The 19,296-nt window shown below is 36.4% G+C and overlaps 1 protein-coding gene across 1 annotated transcript in view; it reads right to left on the reverse strand.

Moving 5' to 3' along the window:
• LOC149542453 (pentatricopeptide repeat-containing protein At5g27460-like) overlaps positions 1-6,377 on the reverse strand; it is a 32,717-nt gene extending 26,340 nt beyond the window's left edge. Inside the window, exons 1-2 of the mRNA XM_089797397.1 lie at positions 6,218-6,377; positions 5,794-6,115 (exon numbers count right to left, since the gene is read on the reverse strand). Of these exons, the coding sequence (XP_089653523.1) occupies positions 5,794-6,115; positions 6,218-6,252 (357 nt within the window). The 5' untranslated portion in view covers positions 6,253-6,377. The remainder of the gene's footprint in view (positions 1-5,793; positions 6,116-6,217) is intronic.
• Positions 6,378-19,296: the final 12,919 nt, after the last annotated feature.

Raw genomic sequence — 19,296 nt, forward strand, 5'->3', positions numbered from 1 at the left:
TAAGGATGTAATGGTATGGATAAACCTAAAAAATTTGCCATGGGAGTTCAAGGATGAAGATACTCTTAGGAAACTAGGAGAGTGTTTTGGATCTCTCTATGGGTCTAAGGAGAAGGTAGATTCGAATCATTTTTACCAGTAAACAAGAATACTAGTTAAAATGCATGATTGCTATGTAATACTAGATTTCGTAATGCTAAGCATAGATTTAGGGGAATGGAGGCTCAAACTGGAAGTGGATTGTGCGGAAGATGATTTTAGCAAAGGTAATTATAGCAGAAAAGGAAAAGGCTTGGATGAAAACTTCTGTGTGAATATTGTCAAAGGCATCGAGGAATAAAAGGCAATTATACCTCTCTGGTCTATCTCATATGAAGAGGAAATGATTTCAAACAGGTGCATTTTGGAGGTTTCAAGTGAGGAGGGAATCGGAATAAGCAGAAGCCAACAGCAGAACTGGATGGAGACAGATAATCCCCAAGGTTCAACGCAAGTGGTAATGGAAACTCCTTTTAGTTTGGGTAAAAGGGAAGGATTAAATAGAATCTCTTAGATGGAAATCTTGAATGCATAACGGTGACTGGTTTTGTGCCTGATACAGTGGAGGAAGCTGATCAAAACCTACCCAGCTTAGAAGGTATTCAAGAGGATAGAGGACAGAAACCAGATCTTAAATCAGGATCGGAAACTTCGATAAGCAATGCCTCAACCCCTAAACGGAACAGGGAGGAATCTCCTGCAGGTTTTAAAGACATCTAAATCTCACCTATTAGAAACCTGGAATCGGCCACGCAGAGTATTAGAAACAGTGGGGAAGACAGTTTAGTATCTGAATCAGATTACTTCTCTCATGAGGAGGATAATGATCAAGGTGAATATGGAATGGAAGACAAAGTAGATATAGAACAAAATAGAGCCATCTCCCAAATCCCTTCACAAATTCAGAAACTAAATGGTACAGAGAAGAGGAAGAGAGGTCCAAAGTCCACAAAATTTAAATTAGCTATAGCTGGTAATGCAGCAGACCAGTCTAAACTGCTGAGATCGCGAAGAGGCTATACCTCTTCCCGGAAGCAATGAAGACCCTTTCGTGGAATGTCAGAGGCTGCAAAAGGCATTTGCTCAAACAAGGCCTTGATCAAACCCAACCAGACTCGATCTTTCTTCAAGAGACTAAATTAAGGGGGGAAAGTTTACAATCTTTTGCTAAAAAGTTTAGGATGTGGGGTAGTTTATTTGTGGAGGCAGATGGTGCATCAGGAGGCCTGTGTATCTTATGGAAGGAAGCCTCTGTGAGTGTGCAGCTGGTGAATTCAAACACTAATTAGTAGATGGTTAAGTACATTCCTTTCAGCTTAAACTAGACTTCTTTGCTTTCAATGTGTATGGGCCTTAAAAGCAAGAGTTGAAAGCATGGGTGTGGGAAACTCTGACCAATAAGTTCAATACTGTTAATCAAAGTCTGTTTCTTTTAGGTGGTGACTTCGATGCAATTTTACCACCTGGAAAAATTAGGAGGGAAAGAATGCCTCAGTCTTAGTCACTTGGAATAGACTTTGTATGTGTAAATGGTCTACCGGATGTGGATTTAAATAATGGTAATCTTCACATGGACTAATTGGCAGATGGTTAAAGTACATTCCTTTCGGCTTAAACTAGGCTTCTTTGCTTTCAATGTGTATGGACCTTGTAAGCGAGAGTTGAAAGCACAGGTATGGGCAACTCTGACTGATAAGTTCAATACTGTTAATCAAAGTTTGTTTCTTTTAGGTTTAGGTGGTGACTTTGATGCGATTTTATCACCCCTAGAAAAACTAGGAGGGAAAGAATGCCTCGGTCTTAGTCACTTGGAATTTGCAGACTTTGTATGTGTAAATGGCCTATAGGATGTGGATTCAAATAATGGGTAAAATTCACATGGACTAACCGCCATAAAGGTTTTACAAATATTGCTGAAAGGATAGATAGATTTTTACTTGGGGGGGATTGGAATGAAACTAAATGGTTATGCCAAGCAGAGGTCATGCCCTTAAGTGGTTCAAATCATTTTCCTATTTGTCTTAAAGTCTAGGATGATTCTTCTCCGGTGAGGGCTCCATTCAAATTCGAAAAATTCTGGCTAAGGGAAGAGGGATTTGTAGATTTAATTCATAATTGGTGGTGTAATGCACCAACAAGATCAAGAAACTTAGCCTTCATCTTCTTCAAAAAACTTCAATTCATAAAGGGTCAACTTAAAATCTAGAAAAGAGTGGTTTTCAAAAATATTTTTGATAAAAAAAAGGAAAGTTGAGTCAGAACTGGCAGATGTCAATGATGTCGTTATGAAAGGAGGAATGGATGAATCACTTTATAATCTCAAGGCAAGTTTGATCAAAAAGTATAAGGAGGTCCTGCAAAGAGAAGAATGTTTTGGAAGACAAAAATCCCGTGAGCTTTGGCTTAGAGAGGGAGATAGAAACACAAAGTTTTTTCACAACTCAGTAAAAGGGAGAAGAGTTCTCAACAAGATCTTTACTATTAAGGACAAACAAGGTAGGTTGCTGGAGGAGACAGATGCTATCAATAAGGAAGTTGTAGGCTTCTTCTCAGATATCTTTGCCAAAATCAGTATGGAACAGAATGAGAATGAGGTTTGTTGGAAGGAATTCCCACAGTTATTAGTGAAGCTCAAAACGGTATGTTAATGAAACCTATTTCGATGGAGATGGTTAAAAAGGTTGTGTTTAGTATGGGTAGTGATAAATCCCCAAGGTCGGACGGGTTCCCAGCAATGTTTTATCAAAAAACATGGAGGGTGATTGGCAAGGACCTGTGAGAGGTGGTGGAGGAATCTCGGAAGGGTGGTTTTGTGTTTAAAGACTTTAATAATACTTTCTTATCTTTGATTCCAAAAAAAAGGTGCAAAGCAATCCTTCGAGGACTTTAGACCAATTGCCCTTTGTAATACTATATACAAAGTTATAACCAAGGTTATTGCAAACAGACTGAAAAGGTTTGCTCTGGGTAGATCTATCCATGAACGGATAATAGTTGTACATGAAGCCATTCACTCTTTGAAATTGTCTAGAGAAATGGGAATGATGATCAAATTGGATATCAAGAAAGCCTATGACAATGTAAACAAAGCCTTTTTACTTCATATCCTTCAAAGGTTCGGGTTTGGTTCGAAATGGTGTAAATGGATTAGTAGTAGTATCTCTACACCAAGGATTTCAATATTGATCAACAGGAGTCCACAAGGTTTTTTTGTGACTACTACTGGTATCAGACAAGGGGATCCCCTTTCTCCCTCTCTTTTTATAATTACGGCAGAGGCCTTAGGGCGGTCTATTAAACAGGGAAAGTAGAATAGATTGTGGAAAGGTTTAACCATAGCCAGAGGACGTGACCCAATCACACACTTGCAATTTGTGGATGATACCTTTTTGATGGGAGAGGCTTTTGTTCAAGAAGCAAGGGGCATTAAATTAGTCTTGGAAAAGTACAGTGAGGCATTTGGATAGTTCATCAATTGAACTACATCTGAGCTCTTTTTTTTAACACCCCTCTCCCAACCAAAGAGCATATTAGTAGATTATTAGATATGAAACAGGGCTCTCTACCTAATAAATATCTTGGGATTCCTCTTATCAATGGAGCTAATAGGGTCAATCTATGGAAAGATCTGATTGATGCATGTATCAAAAGATTGGATAGTTGGAAAGGGAAATGGTTAACTTACCCGGGTAGAATCTTATTGCTTCAATCAAATATTTCGGCTATTCTAGTTTTCGCAATGATTTGCCTTAAGATTCCCTTAAAAGTGTTAAGATATACTGAACAAAGAATGAGGAAGTTCGTTTGGAATGGGGATTAGGAGGAAGAAAAGATTCCACTTATAGCTTGCGACAGGATCTATGGTCCAAAGAAGCATGGGGGAATGGGTCTTAGGAAATGGCATTTGGTAAACAAAGCACTTGGAGCAAAAATGGTGTGGGAGATGTACGCTAACCCTTCTCAATTGTGGGTGCAGATTCTACAGGTCAAATATCTAGATTCTAGGGAGGCTTCTAGAATCTTGACAGTCAAGAATCCACCAAAAGGATTTGTTGTCTAGAATTTTATTCTGGAATGTAGACAGGTTATAACAGATCATCTGTCATGGCAGATAGGGAATGGTAATTTGGCTTCCTTTTGGGATGATTCATGGAATGGCGGTCTTGTTCTTGCAGAGTCAAAGGAGGTTGTTGGTGTGAAGGAAATAGTTGTCAGAGCTTGGGGGAGTAAAGTTGATGATTATATGGAAAAAAGGAATACATTGTAGGATCTTATTGGGATTGGAAAGATTGGACACTGTTGGGGCTTACTGTAGAACATAATAGAGTAATGCAGAGAATTTGTAGGGACAAGTGTGTGGGTTTTTAGGAGAAAGAGGATAGGATTATATGTTGTGCAGCCAAAAGTGGGGCTTATTCAACTAAAGTGGGATATCAAATGTTAAACAAAGTTGAATGCAAAGAAGCATGGCCTTCAACATTATGCTAGGACAAGGACTGCTTGCAAAAGGCGGGGGCATTCGCTTGGTTAGCAATCCAAGGAAGGATTTTAACTTGAGAAAGGAGAAAGAAATATGTATTCATCAGGCCAACAAGATGTATTTTATGTCAGAAGGGGGAGGAAGATGCTGATCATCTATTAGTCCAATGTGGGTTTGTAGATAAATGTTGGCAAAATCTATAACTTCATCTCAACTGGTCGTGTCCACTCCAAATAAGTTGTGGAATCTATTTCAAGAATGGCCAAGAGACGTCAATAAATCCACATTTTTGAAATTATGGACTATAAGCCCCTCAATAGTAGTATGGGAAGTTTAGAAGGAGAGGAATAGGAGAATATTTCAAAATAGGATGGAATCTATTGATAGAGTTTGGGATCGAATTCACGAATCCATTATCGAAACATAGCAAGTTATTACTTCTCGGGGGCAAAACAATAGTATGTTCTCTTCTTGGGATCATGTGATTCAAAGACATTGGCCAGAAGTTAGAATTAATTGGTCTGCAGATGGAAGTAGGAGAAAGGAAAAAAATTTAAGGGAGAATATCAAATGGGAACAGCATGACAAAGATTGGGTGAAAATTAATTTCGATGGAGCTTCTAAAGGGAATCCAAGAGTGTCGGAATAGGGGTGATTGCTAGAATGGCCAACGGTGAAGTATTAGCTATAGCGGCAAAAAGGTTGCCGAATGGGACTAATAATGTAGCAGAAGCACAGGAAGCTCTCTTAGCTGTGCAATTAGGAGCGAAGCTGAAAGTGAAAAATATTCATCTGGAGAGGGATTCAGAAATCATAGTCAATATGCTAAAAATAGAAGATCGCAGTGTTGGTTTTTATAGAGTCAAGTTGAAAAAATTGTAGTAATGCTAGATAGCTTTACCAACTTTATCATTAGTCACACCAATCGAGAAGTAAACCAGGAAGCCGATAAGTTAGCAAATTATGCAATAACGCTACCTAACATCGGTGATGTAATGATGTATCAACTTAAGGAAGTTTAAAGTGAAGGTTAAAGGTGAAAGTTGATGGCACCCTTTCATGAAATGTGGGATTTAGCAGCTTGTTTCAGCCGTTTGGCTTTGTAATGTAACCTGCTTTGATCTCTACGAGGGAATATAAAAACAAATATATAAATAAATACTTGCTTAAACTAGGAAACAGAGTGCTGGATATTTTTTGGAGTCTTGAGAAAAATACGCCAGAAGCATTAAACTGATAACATTTATGATATGTTTCGTTTAAACTTCGCGCACCTTCAAAGCTTTACTGTTTTTGCCATAGTGACGAAGGCCGCGCACAAGGCCCTGCATGTCACTTCTATCCAACTTGTTCCCATCATTTACCCACTTGTCAAGTATCGATTCCGCTGAATCTCTCGCAGCATCGGAGATCTTCCAGTATAAACCCTTCGGAGAACTTTTACCGCGTGATTCCTTCAATGGCTCCTCCGTATTCTCAACGGAAGCTGATTCTGCTGACGAAAATGTTCTGAAAAACAAAGAAAAAACTACTCTGCTCTCATCATACGGGTTTCTTTGCTGGCAAACTGACCTACTCAACCCCTGCACTCCAAGCCTGCAAAGGAAAAATTATTACGACCGATAACAAGTGGAAATAAGCTGATCGTTTTTCCGAGTTCTTTGTTTTTATATGCTTTTGGCTTTTATTAAATCTTACCGTTTTAAGGCATTAACGAGAAAAAACGGCCTCATCTTGTCTTCAGAGAGCTGCAAAAAGATCAGAAGTTAAGATTTCTGATTTGGATGAGAAGCATATCGGCAGGGTTTAAGCTGTGTCCTAGGGTTTTAGCAGCCTTGGCCTTCGTTACCCTATAACTGTTAGGGAGGGAGAAAGCTTTTCCCATTTATTCAATTTTTTGGTTTTTCTTATCTAGCTGTTATGATATCGACGTTGTCAAGTAAGCAAATTTTCACGACTCATGATTATATTGAAATGCTTTTTTGAATTATTGCATATTAATTTTTAATTATCAATATTTTAGATCATATTTATTGTTTATTATTAAAATTAAAGATAGATCATAGGATATGATTTGAAATGTTCATAATAAAAAAATTGGTGCAAATCATTAATAGGATTTTGTATTAATTTAAAAGTAAAAACATTACATCAAGGTCAGTTTTATCTATCATCTAACCTTATATCTCTACATCCCTACATTACTTTCTTCCCCAAACTTGCTTATAATCCCCTATAAGCTAATTATTTGTTCTACATACTAACAATTAAAAGTTTAAAAGTCTTTACATTATCCATTGATGCATAAAAGAAAATACCCTATGAGCTCCTATGTTTTCACAAAATTCAAGCTCTATTGCTTTGTTGTCCATTGATTTTGCCCTTTCTCCACTTGTTCACTCGATAGCATCAAAACTCCAAAATCATGCCATTTTGCACCTCCTCCATGTTGAAGCCCACCAAAACTATTTTTCATCTATCACTAAACCACCAATCTTAATCACCACCCGAACCGAACAAGGAGCCAGCACTACTTCTTCAACATTGAGGGACATTTCTTCAAGGCGCAACACAAACTGCATTCTTTGCTCATTCCACTTGCCCCAATTCTCTTACAACCCTCAACCACTCCTCCTCAACTTTCCTATACATTAATGGTTTGTCAGCCTATGCCTTCCAACGCAAGAAGGGCACATATCCAAAATGACAAGCATCATCTTCATCAACAAAACACTCGTTGATATCTTGCCCTATTCCAAGGATCGACCACTCCATGATTGACCCCAACCCATCTAGCATATCATCAACAAACAAAGCACACACCACTGATTCCACCTCGTAAGTGCTTTTATTCAACTCCAGACCCCACACTAAGTAGATTGAGATCACATCCAAGTTTGTGCACCTTTTTATTGCTCTTTTTTGGAATCGGTCTCCAATCACCCCTAACACTGTCGAAATCATCTCCTTTGTCTTTATTTTTATTAACCCTTTCACCCTTTCCCATATTGTTGGTCCTTTGAATGCCTTCATCTGTCTATCTGAGTTGACAAAGAATGTAGCTTCTAGTTTTTATTGTTTCTTCACTTCAAAGCCTTACAGTCTTTACTCCATTCACTTTGCCAATGATAAATACATTCAAAGTGACTTGCACTTAACTCTACCCTTCACACACTTCAACCATCACTCGTCATTAATTCCTCGTTGAGTTGTTTTGTCATCAAAAACCTCAGCAAGTACTTTTCGACATCAATATTTAATGAATCACATCATTGCATTCTGTCAGCGCACCTCCCACCTTCTTAAAAGGGTGATGTTAACATTCTGTCATTACTCCTTACTAGGACAATCACTAAATTTATCCATCATTATATCGCCTATATTGGGTAGCGATATTGCATAATTTGCTAATTTATCAGTTTCCTAGAGGTGTGACTAATTTTAAAGTTGGTAAAGCTATCCAACAATACAATTATTTTCTCTATTTGACTTTGTAAAAACCAACTGCACAATTTCCTTAATTTTAGCATATTAACAATTATTTCTGAGTCACCCTCCAAATGAATATTATTCACCTTCACTTTTGCTAAAAGAGTTGCTTGTTCTTCTGCTACATTGTTAGTTCGATCTGACAACCTTATTGCTCCTATAATTGAGGTTTCTCCATTAGCCATTCTTGCAATTGCCCCTGCTCCTAAAACTCCTAATTTTCCTTTAGAAGCTTCATCAAAATTAATTTTAATCCAGTCTTTATCTAGCGATTTCCATAAGGCATTCTCCTTTCTTAATTTTTTGTCCACTCTCTTGTTTCCATCTATAAACCAATTGATTCTAATCTCTGGCCAATATCTTTGAATCAAGCGGTCCTGAGAAGAAAAAAATCTTGTTAACTTGTCCTTGAGATGTGATAACTTATAGGGTTTCACCTATTGTTCTATGAATTCTATCCTAAACTCTATCCACGGATTCCATCTTGTCTTGAAAAATCTGATTGCTTCTCTCTTTCCACACCTCCCATATCACTATTCAAGGACTTATTATCCATAATTCTGAAAAGGTAAAGATTTTGAAGTCTTTTGGCCATCCCTGGAACAAAGGCCATAGCTTGTTTGGAAATGGACTAAACCAATTTAGATGTTATCTCAAATTCTGCCAGCACTTCGCTACAAATTGACATTGGACTAATAAATGATTTGTGTCTTCCTCCTCCTTCTGACATAAAATACATCGAGTCAGTTCAATGAATCTATATTTCTTTCTTCTTTCACAAGTTAAGATCCTTCCTTGAATTTCTAACCAAGCAAAGGCCCCTGCCTTTTGCAAACAATCCTTATCTCAGCATAGTTTGAAGGCCATTCTTCTATACATTATGCTCTACTTAACATCTGATAACCCACTTTTGCTGAGTAAGCCCCACTTTTTGTAGCACACCATATGATCTTATCATTTTTCTCCCTATAAATCACACACCTATTGTTGAAAATCCATTGCATTATTCTATTCTGATATTTTGTTAGTCCCAATGGAGTCCAATCTTTCCATCCCTAGTAAGAGCCTACAAGAGATTCCTTTCTTTCCATGTAATCAACAACTTTACCCCCTCCCCCCAAGGTCTTACAAATGTATCTTTCACTCTTGGAACCTCATCAGAGTCTGTGAGAACTGGTGCTCCATTCCAAGAGTCATCCCAAAAGGAGGCCATTTTGCCATTCCCTATTTGTGGGTTTCTAACCATTAAAATTCTAGATGCCTCCATAGAATCTAGATATTTGCCCTGTAGAATCTGCACCCACAATTGAGAAGGGTTAGCATACATATTTCACATCAATTTGGCTTCAAGTGCTTTGTTTACCAAGTATCATTTTCTAAGGCCTGCTCCACCTTACTTCTTTGGATTACAAATCCTATCCCATGCTATAAGTGGAATCTTCTCCTCCTCTTGCACCCCATTCCAAACAAATTTCCTCATCCTTTGTTCAATATATCTCAGCACTTTTAAGGGAATCTTTAGGCAACTCATTGCAAAGATAGGAATAGCCAAGATAACTGATTGTAATAGTAAAAGTTTGCCACCATATGTTAACCATTTCCCTTTCTAGCTATCTAATCTTTTAACACATGCATCTATCAAATCTTTTCATCTATTGGCTCTATCAGCTCCATTGAAAAGAGGGATCCCAAGATCTTTATTAGGGAAAGAGCCCTACTTCATACCTAAAATTCTACTAATATGCTATTGGGTGGGGATAGGGGTATAAAAAAAAGATTTCAGATTTTGTCCAATTAATGAACCATCCTAACACTTTTCTATAATTCTCCAAAAGTGATTTAATACTCCTTGATTCCGAAATAGAAGCTTTCCCCATCAAAAAGGTATCATCCACAAACTACAAGTGTGTAATTGGATTGAGACCCCCGGCTATAGTTAAGTTTTTCCACACTTTATTCAAATTTACATTTTTTATTAACTGCCCCAATACCTCTGCCATGATAATAAAAAGATAAGGGGAGAGAGGGTCCCTTGTCTAATACCAATGGTAGTCTCAAAGAAACCTTGTGGGCTACCATTGATCAATATAGAGAGCCTTGGTGTAGAAATACAACTACATATCCAATTACACCAAATAGAAGCAAAACCAAACCTATTAAGAACTTAGAGAAGGAAGGCTCGATTTACATTATCATATGCTTTCTTGATACTTAGCCTAATCATCATTCCCATTTCTCTAGCCAATTTTAGAGAGTCAATAGCTTCATGCACCATAATAATCCCTTTGTAGATGAATCTACTTGGAGCAAAATCACTTTGCTCCCCTGAAATGATTATTGACAAGACTATTTTCAATCTATTTGTAATCACCTTAGCTATAACTTTGTATGTAGTACTGTAGAGGGCAATTGGTCAGAAATCCCCAAAGGAATCCTTGGCACTATTTTTTAAAATTGAAGTTAAAAAGGTGTTATTAAAGTCTTTAAACACAAAAATTCCTTTCTGAGATTCTTCTACAACCTCCCAAAGGTCCTTTCCAATCACAATCCACGTTTTTTGAAAAAATAATGTCACGAACCCAACCCTAGGGATTTATCACTTCCCAAACTAAAAACAACAATTTTAACCTCATCCTCTGAAATAGGTTTCATTAACATAGAATTTTGGTTCTCACTTATTAGTTTGGGAATTCCATCCAATAACTCATATGTATCATTTTGCTCCTGGATGTTTTTTACAAAAATATCCAAGAAGAAACTTATAACTTCCTTATTAATATCATCTGTCTCCTCAAGCATTATGCCATGTTTGTCCTTGATTGTAAAGATCTTATTGACTACTCCTACCTTTGACTGAACTATGGAAAAACTTTGTGTTTCTATCACCCTCTCTAAGCCAGAGCTCTCATGATTTTTGTCGCCAAAAAGATTCCTCTCTATGTAAAACCTCGTTATACTTCTTTATCAAACTCACCTCATGATTATATAGTGATTCATCCATTCCACCATTCATTAGTATTGCATTAGCATCTGCCAACTCATTTTCAATTTTCACCTTTTCATCAAAAATATTTTTGAAAACTACTCCATTCCAAATTTTTAATTGATCGTTCAAAACTTGAAGTTTCTTGAAGAAAATAAAGGCTAAGTTCCTTGATCTTTTTGGTGCATCACTCCACCAATTTGAATTAAATCTACAAAACTGTCTTCCCTTAGCCACATTTTTTCAAACCTAAAGGGGACTCTCTCTAGAGTACAATCATCCCAAACCTATAGACACAATATAGGAAAATCATCAGAACTACCTAATGACATTACTTCAGCTTGGCATAGCCATTTTGATTCACTCCAAGACCCCCCAAGTAGAAATCTATCTATCATTTCAGCAATATTTGTAAAACCTTTACGACAATTTGTCCATGTGAATTTACCATTATTTAAATATGCATCCTGCAATCCATTTTTAGATAGAAAATCTACAAATTCCAAATGACTTTGGCTGAGGCATCCTTTACCTCCTAATTTTTTTGTTGGGGACAAGATAGCATTAAAGTCACCACCTTTAAAAAAAAGGCTTTGTTTCACATTATTACATTTATCAGTCAGAGTTGCTCATACCTGAGATTTTAACATTCAATTGTGTGGTCCATAAACATTGAAATAAAGAATCCTAACTTCAACTAAAAGTAATGTAGTTTAATCAACTACCAGTTTGTATCTAAATCTATCAATTGCACACTTACTAAGGCTTCTTTCCACAAGATACATAGGCCTCCAGAAGCTTCATCCACCTCTACAAATAAACTTCCCTACATCTTGAACTTTTTGGCAAAGGATCGTATACTATTCCCACTTAACCTTGTCTCTTTAAGAAAAATCAAGTCTAGTTGGGTTTGATCAAGACCTCAATTGATCAAACCTCTTTTGTTAGAGGCATTGTAACCTTCAACATTTCATAAAAGGGTCTTCATCACTTCCAAGAAGAGGTATATCCTCTTCCTGATCTCAACAATATTGATTGGTCTACTGCATTACTAGCTATAGCTAATTTAACTTTTGTTGATTTAAGGTCTCTCTTCTTCTTCTCCTTACAGTTCAGTTTCTGAATTGTGGAAGGTGTTTGAGAGATGGTTCTATTTTTCTCTATATTTGCTTGATCCTCCATTTTACGTCCATCTTGTTCATTATCCTCCTCGTGATAATAGTAGTCTAACACTGAAGCTAGTTATCTCACCCACTATCTCTAGCTCTCTACATGGCCATTTCCAAACTCCTGATAGGTGAAATTTATATATCTTTGAATCCTTTTGTAGATTCCTCCCTAGTATCTTCTAGGGTAGAGGCATTTATTGTAGAGGCATTCTTAATTTGAGATATGGTTTTTGTCTTCTATCTTCTCGAATACCTTCGAGGCTAGGGAGGTCCCAATCCAATTCCTCCAAAGTGTCAAGCACAATAAAAGAAAACTGATTAAATTCAAGATTTGTATATGAAGAGCTTGCATTGAAGCTTTCGATCCTCCTAAGACTATAGAGTTTCTCCTTTATCACTCGAGTCGATCCTTGGGGATTAGTTATCTCCATGGTTCATTCATAATGTGGACTCTTGTTGGTTCCAATCACCTCATCAACTATGCCTAGAAGGTTGATTTTGTCTAAAAATCATTCCATCTTCAAAAGATATTGACCAATGGGGAATAATTTCCCTTTGTTCCTCAATTATTTTAATGATATCGACACAAAATTTTCCATCTATGCCTTTTCCTTTTTAGTTATAGTTACCTCTGTTGATTTCCACATCAACACAATCCACTTCCAATTTTTAGCCTCCATTCCCCTTGAGATGTGCTCAGCATTACAAAGTCTAGAACCATATAACAGTCTTGCATTCTTATCAAAATTCTAGTATACTGATAAAAATTATTCAAATCTACTATCTCATATAAACTATAGGATCCAAAACAATCCCCTATTTTCTTTAGGGTTTCCTCGTCCTTAAACTCCCATGGTAGATTTTTTAGGTTTATCCATACCATCACATCCCTTACCTCTTCTAAATTAGGATTAAAATTAGGGCACCAATCATAGACATAGACTTCTCTACCATCTATCATATAAGGCCCCCCCTTCATAATGTCTTCCTTTTCTAATTTTGAAGGGCATATGACCATCAAAAACTTGTTTGAGAGCAATTTCAAGGTCATATTTTGTCCCTAATTTTGATCAATCCAAGCTTGTATTTTTTTTTTATGGCAAACCATGGCCCCAACCATTTCATAAAGAAATCTAGATTTCTTAATCTACTCATTGAATCCTCACATGCATGATTACTGATAAGTAAAGTAGTGCCCATTTGAATCTCTTTAAAATTTGACTTGCTACATACCTTCTTCATAGGGGCTTTACTCTCATCTCTATGTGTGATTTTCACCTACTCCTTTCTCAAGAATTTTTGTTCAATATTTTTAAATTTAAAATTATTGGGTGATGGGTAGATGTAGTGGCTATGGTTCTCACCATGTCGACCAAATTTTCCTTCCCTTCCATACCAACTGAACCTTGTCAAACCTAATATTTTGTCATTGGGAACATTTTTGCTCACCCTTTCTAGTAATCTAGAGCCTGGATTGACTGACCCCCATCTTTGCTTTCTAAACAAACCTGCATCTCTTCTATTAGGTTTTTTCCATGCATTGTTTTGATCATATGATTTGTTAACAAACATTCTCCTAGACTAAAAAAACATATTCCCCCATGGCACTGAAATCTGCTTGGATTTGGTTTTTTGTCGTCGTGTTGATCTTTGTTACCATATCTCTTTCCAAAACCCTGATTGCCATGTTCACTCGCCATCTTCATCTATTCGCTATATTTTTACATCATTATAATGATCTATCAAGTATTCTAATATATAAGGTTTTAGTTTGTTTTGTTTATTTTGCTTTGCATGAAGAAAAAAATTGTGGATATACAAAAGTGATTTTATTTTATTTGAATGCAATTACATATAAAGGATAGTTGATGTGTTATAGCATACTAAGTTACATAAATATAAACATATATGTGTGTGTGTGTGTGTGTGTGTGTGTGTGTGTGTGTGTGTGTGTTGTATATCTACACACACACACATATGTGTATGTATATATGTCTACATGTATATCTATGTATATACATATATATCTATATGTGTATATATGTATGTATGTATATATATACATACATACATATATATACATACACACACACACACACACACACATATTCTTGTTGATTTTTTATTTAATCATGTGTTAATTTTGGTGAAATATCTTATAAATAATAAAATGAAATCAAAGCGTTATATTCTTGTGTTTGGTTTGACTTGTGTCTTTATTTTTACTCATATATATCTTATTCTAATTTATATTTATCTTCTATATTCTAATTTCTTAGTTATAAGAAGATTTTCTTTTACTAATTTCTAACATTCATGATAAGTCTCAAAATTGTCCTTTATTTTAGGATTAATTTCTACTAATTCAATCTCAAGTCACACAAATAAGACTCAAATTTTGAGCATTAAAATTTCATTATTTAACGTCTTCACCATTTTCTAGTAGTCATTATAAGCTAACTTGGCATGTATTTGAGTGAAATATTTGAATATTATAGTTTTTGAAAATAGATCAAAGAGTTGTTATGTGGCATTTTGGGAATTAAAAGAGTATATATAATACTATTTAATTTTTTAGAAACAAAGTTTTAAAAACACATATAGGTCATCTTCACGTGTATGGAAAAATTAGTGACAATGCCTAAACAATCAATCTAAGCTAACAAATGCATATGCAATGAAGGATTACGAATCAAAACATAATGTTTACCTTTTCTTACCTGTTGTAATGTGCCTCCATTGGCCTCATAGGCTTGAGTTTCTTGATTTGTGAGCCCTCAAATCGTGACTAGCTCTTCAAAATGTTTCAAGACTTTGGAGATTGTAAACTTCAATGCAAAAATCCTACCAAATGAACCTAGGATGCTAAATGCAGATGATGATGGATGGATGAAAAATTTAAGGTTCTAGTGAAGATTGGATGAGCAACTATGAAATTGATGTATAATTGCTTGTGAATTCTAATGGCTCTTGAAAATTCTAAATTTAAGTGAAATTCTAGATCTTGGTATGAGGAGATAGAGGTTTCTTTTAGAGACTCTAAGGAGACCCTAGCCTAGGTGGCAACATCTGACGGTAGGGAGACAATTTAGGACACATGGACATACGAGATTGAATTGTTTGGAAAAGTGGAGGAAATCAAGGATTTAGTTGAGATGTGAGAGAAAAGTTATGGGGGAGGAAAGACAGTTGGCAGACATCTCATCAAAACTTCTTGAGAGGACTCTATGGAAAAGTGTCTCACGAGTCCATGTTGATTGCATGAGGTGGATTGTTTGACTTGAAGTTAGTAGAGGAAGTGGAAGAGGACTTTGTCACCGAGAGACATGTGTTCCAGAGGTTGAGTTAATCAAGGCCACATATCCAAGTAAGGCCATAATAATGGTTCCCACTTTTCATCATGAATAAAGTGGATGAAATGTGGGAAATCATCTTTTAGGGGCTTCATATGAAGCCCCCCTAGGGCTTTATTCAAAGTCATGGCCCTAAGGGCTTCGTTCAAAGCCCCTTGTGCCAACTACCATAGCAGGCTTCGAATAAAGCCTTAGGGCTTCGAGAGAAGCCCCTAGGGCCAATTGGTGGCTAAAAAGTGGGCCAGGGGGCTTTGTTCGAATCCCCTGGGGCCAATAGGTGGCCAAAAAGTGGGCCAAGGGGCTTCTTTCAAACCCCCCTGGGGCCACCAAGTGGTCGAAAAATGGGCCAGGGGGCTTCGTTCGAACCCCCCTAGGGCCACCCAAATAATCGCTTACAAGGCTTTGAATGAAGCCCTTTCATTCAAAGCCTCTCCAAGGGCAACATTCAAAGCCCCCTTCATTCAAGGTCCCAAAATTGGAAATTTTACAAACTTACTCAAATCTTTATCAATTTTTTTTCCCATTTGAGGGCTTAAACAAGGGCTAAACAAGTCCATATTTTAAAATTAAATATAGAAAATTGTTGTTCTTTGAATAAGCTTTCCAATGACTATATTTTTAGTATATATTGTGTTTATCATGATGTTTAATTTTTAGTTTTATTAAATATAGGTTGTCTAGCCATTTTACAAATATGGATTTGAAGCTTTGGGAAAAATAGATAATGAGAAAATTTAAAATTTGAAAAATATGTCCATCAAAGGTATGCATATTATCTTTCTAGAAAATCAAGAAAAATCTCATTTCAATAAATACAACTCAAATTATATTAATAAAAAACAAGCTATGTCTAAGTTATCGTTAGTGTCACTTTGCCACTTAATAAAATCTATATTTTTTAATGAAATTGATTGAAATCAACTAAAATTTCTAGATTTTGATGTTACTATTTTATCCTTGAAGGAATTTTTTCATAATCATTTTTAAAGAAAAGTTATCTTGATCAAACAACTCTTCACTTATGTTGATTTTCATATAAACCACTTCTCAAAGGAGATGGAAAAATGGACTTCAACTGATTTTTTTTTAAAATTAAAAAAATACTTTTAGAAACTAGATAGAAAATTCTAAAAATCAGTAGTTTAAATAACTTAATAGAACAATTTAGAAGACTTGGGATAGTATAACTCACTCAGGTGAATTAGCTTAATAAATAAAATAATTTATTAATACTAATAGAAGAATAATATTAATTAAATATAAATTATTTAATTAATTAATAGAAAGTGAATTAATGAACAAAAGTGACTTTGGTAATATCTTCCAAACCAAAGAAAGGATTGTTGCAGAACTTACAGAGGTTTAGGAATAGATCCAGACATGGGGTTATGATGAAATAAAGATGAATACGAAGAAGGAAATCCTTGTTGATATACACAATATCGTTGGAAAGGAGGAAATATTTTGGAGATAGAGGTCTAGGTCAATATGGCTAAAAGAAGGGGATAAAAACTCGAGATTCTTCCACCTTTCCACAATGAAACATAGAGCGGCCAACAGAATCAATGAGATTAAAAAGGGAGATGACATGATCAAGGAAGATAATGAGATCGTTGAGGAGGCCATCAGGTACTTTTCCTTTATCCTTTCTAAAGATCTTAACCTGGTTGAAGAGGACCAAAACTCTATCATTGAGACCATCCCTTCTATTATAAATGAGGCTCAGAACAGTGCCTTACTAGCTATTCCTAAGTTGGAAGAAATCAAAGAGGCAATTTTTTATTTGCTAGCCAAAAAGGCCCCAGGCCCTGATGGGTTCCCCACTTTTTTCTTCCAAATGTATTAGAAAACTATTCAATTTGACCTGGTCAAAGCCATTCAGGAATTCTTTGGTGTAAGGAATCTGTTGAAAGAAATTAATGCTACTTTTTTGGTTTTGGTCCCCAAAGTCACTGGGGTTGATTCTTTTGGTTCTTTTAGGCCTATTAGTCTCTACAAATCCTTCTATAAGATTTTTTTGGAAGTCCTAACCAACAGAGTTATTAATTTACTTCCAGAGATTATAACACCTCAACTGTCTAGGTTTGTTCTGGGTAGGCAAATTTTGGACTCCATCATTGAGGTTCATGAAGTTATTCACTCCCTAGAAGTTGGCAAATAGGAGGGCTTCTTGCTAAAACTTGATTTATCTAAGGCTTATGACAAGGTGGATTAAGGGTTTTTGGACAGGGTGCTTGAAGCTTTTGGGTTCAATTCTAGAGTGAGAATGATTATTTCTCAATTAATTTGAACCCCTACCTTTGCGGTTATGGTTAATGGGACCCCCTCACATTTTTTCAAGTCTTCTAGAGGACTTCGTCAAGTCCTTTATCGCCTATTCTCTTTATCATTCTGGCTAAAGGCTTAGGAAGGCTTGTTAATTTTCAAAGATGTAAAGGGGAGTTGGTGGGCCTAGAACCTTCTTCAGGTCCTCTGATTTTTACCCATCAACAATTTGTGGATGATACTATTTTGGGGGGTGAGGCTTTGGTTAGAGAAGCTCCGAGTGTCAAATGCATCCTTAATACTTACTCCAAGGCCTCTAGTCAGCTCATCAATTGAGATAAGAGTTTGGTGTTTTTCTTCAACACCCCTTCAAATAGACAAAAGAAAATTGCTCGCATTTTGGGATTCAAGATTGGGATTCTTCCCTCCACTTATTTAGGCCTCCCTCTAAGGACTTAAATGCCTGATTGGTTTTGGAATAATCTCATTGACAAGTTTAATAGAAAGTTAGCAAGCTGGAAAGGCGTTACTCTTAGCCAGGCTAGCAAAGTGTTGTTGATTAAGTCTACCCTTCAAAACCTCCTTACTTATGCTCTTAGCCTCTTCTATATTCCTCCCAAGATTGCTAAGCATTTGGAAGTTATTCAAAGGAATTCTTGTGGTCAGGCACCAATGAAAATAAAGAGTACCCTCTAGTGGCCTAGGAGAACATCTGTAGACCCAAGAATCGTGGGGGTCTAGGGATTAGAAAGCTGAAACAGGTCAACTATGCTCTTCAAGCGAAATAAATCTAGAGAATATTCAAAACCAAGGGGGAATGGAGAGATATTCTGGAGCTAAAGTATATGGAAAACCTCAATCTCAAATAGTTCATTAATAGAGACCCTGACCCTAGGGGCTCTTTTATATGGAATGGCATTCTAAGGATGAAGAAATTAGCTTTTGACAAAGCTAAATGGAAACTTGGCAATGGTCAAGATATCAACTTCTAGCATGATGACTGGCTAAGTATTGGCCCTCTGTGGGACTTTGCACTTTTTAACAGATGGGCTAATGCTTGTGTTGATATATTTGGGTTCAGGGTGAGTGACTACAAGATCTAGAATGAGTGGATTGTTTTGGCTAACATGTCTCAGGATCTCAAGTCACTCATGGACCTAATTAGACATATTCCCCTATCTCTCAATAGAGACTCCATTATATGGGGGGAGACTGTCAATGACATTTATTCTATGGCCTCCGGCTATGAGAATATGCAAGACTTTAGACATTCCCTTATGTGGGCCACAACTTGGTTCTCAAGGCTAATCCTAAAAGTTAATGTTTTCTTCTAGATTATGGTCCAAAACCACATTTTGACGGTGGATAACCTTACTAAGAGGGGTAATATAGTGCCAAATAGATGTATTTTGTGTAAATTACAGTGTAATAGTGTGGATCACCTTTTCATTCACTGCCCTTACATTAACAAAATTTGATCTCTTTTCCTATCTTTTTTCAACATGTCCTGGTGTTTTC

The sequence above is a fragment of the Cupressus sempervirens genome, chromosome 8 (assembly GCF_028749045.1).
Source record: "Cupressus sempervirens isolate cs-2001-9-10 chromosome 8, ASM2874904v1, whole genome shotgun sequence".
Lineage (NCBI taxonomy): Eukaryota > Viridiplantae > Streptophyta > Pinopsida > Cupressales > Cupressaceae > Cupressus > Cupressus sempervirens.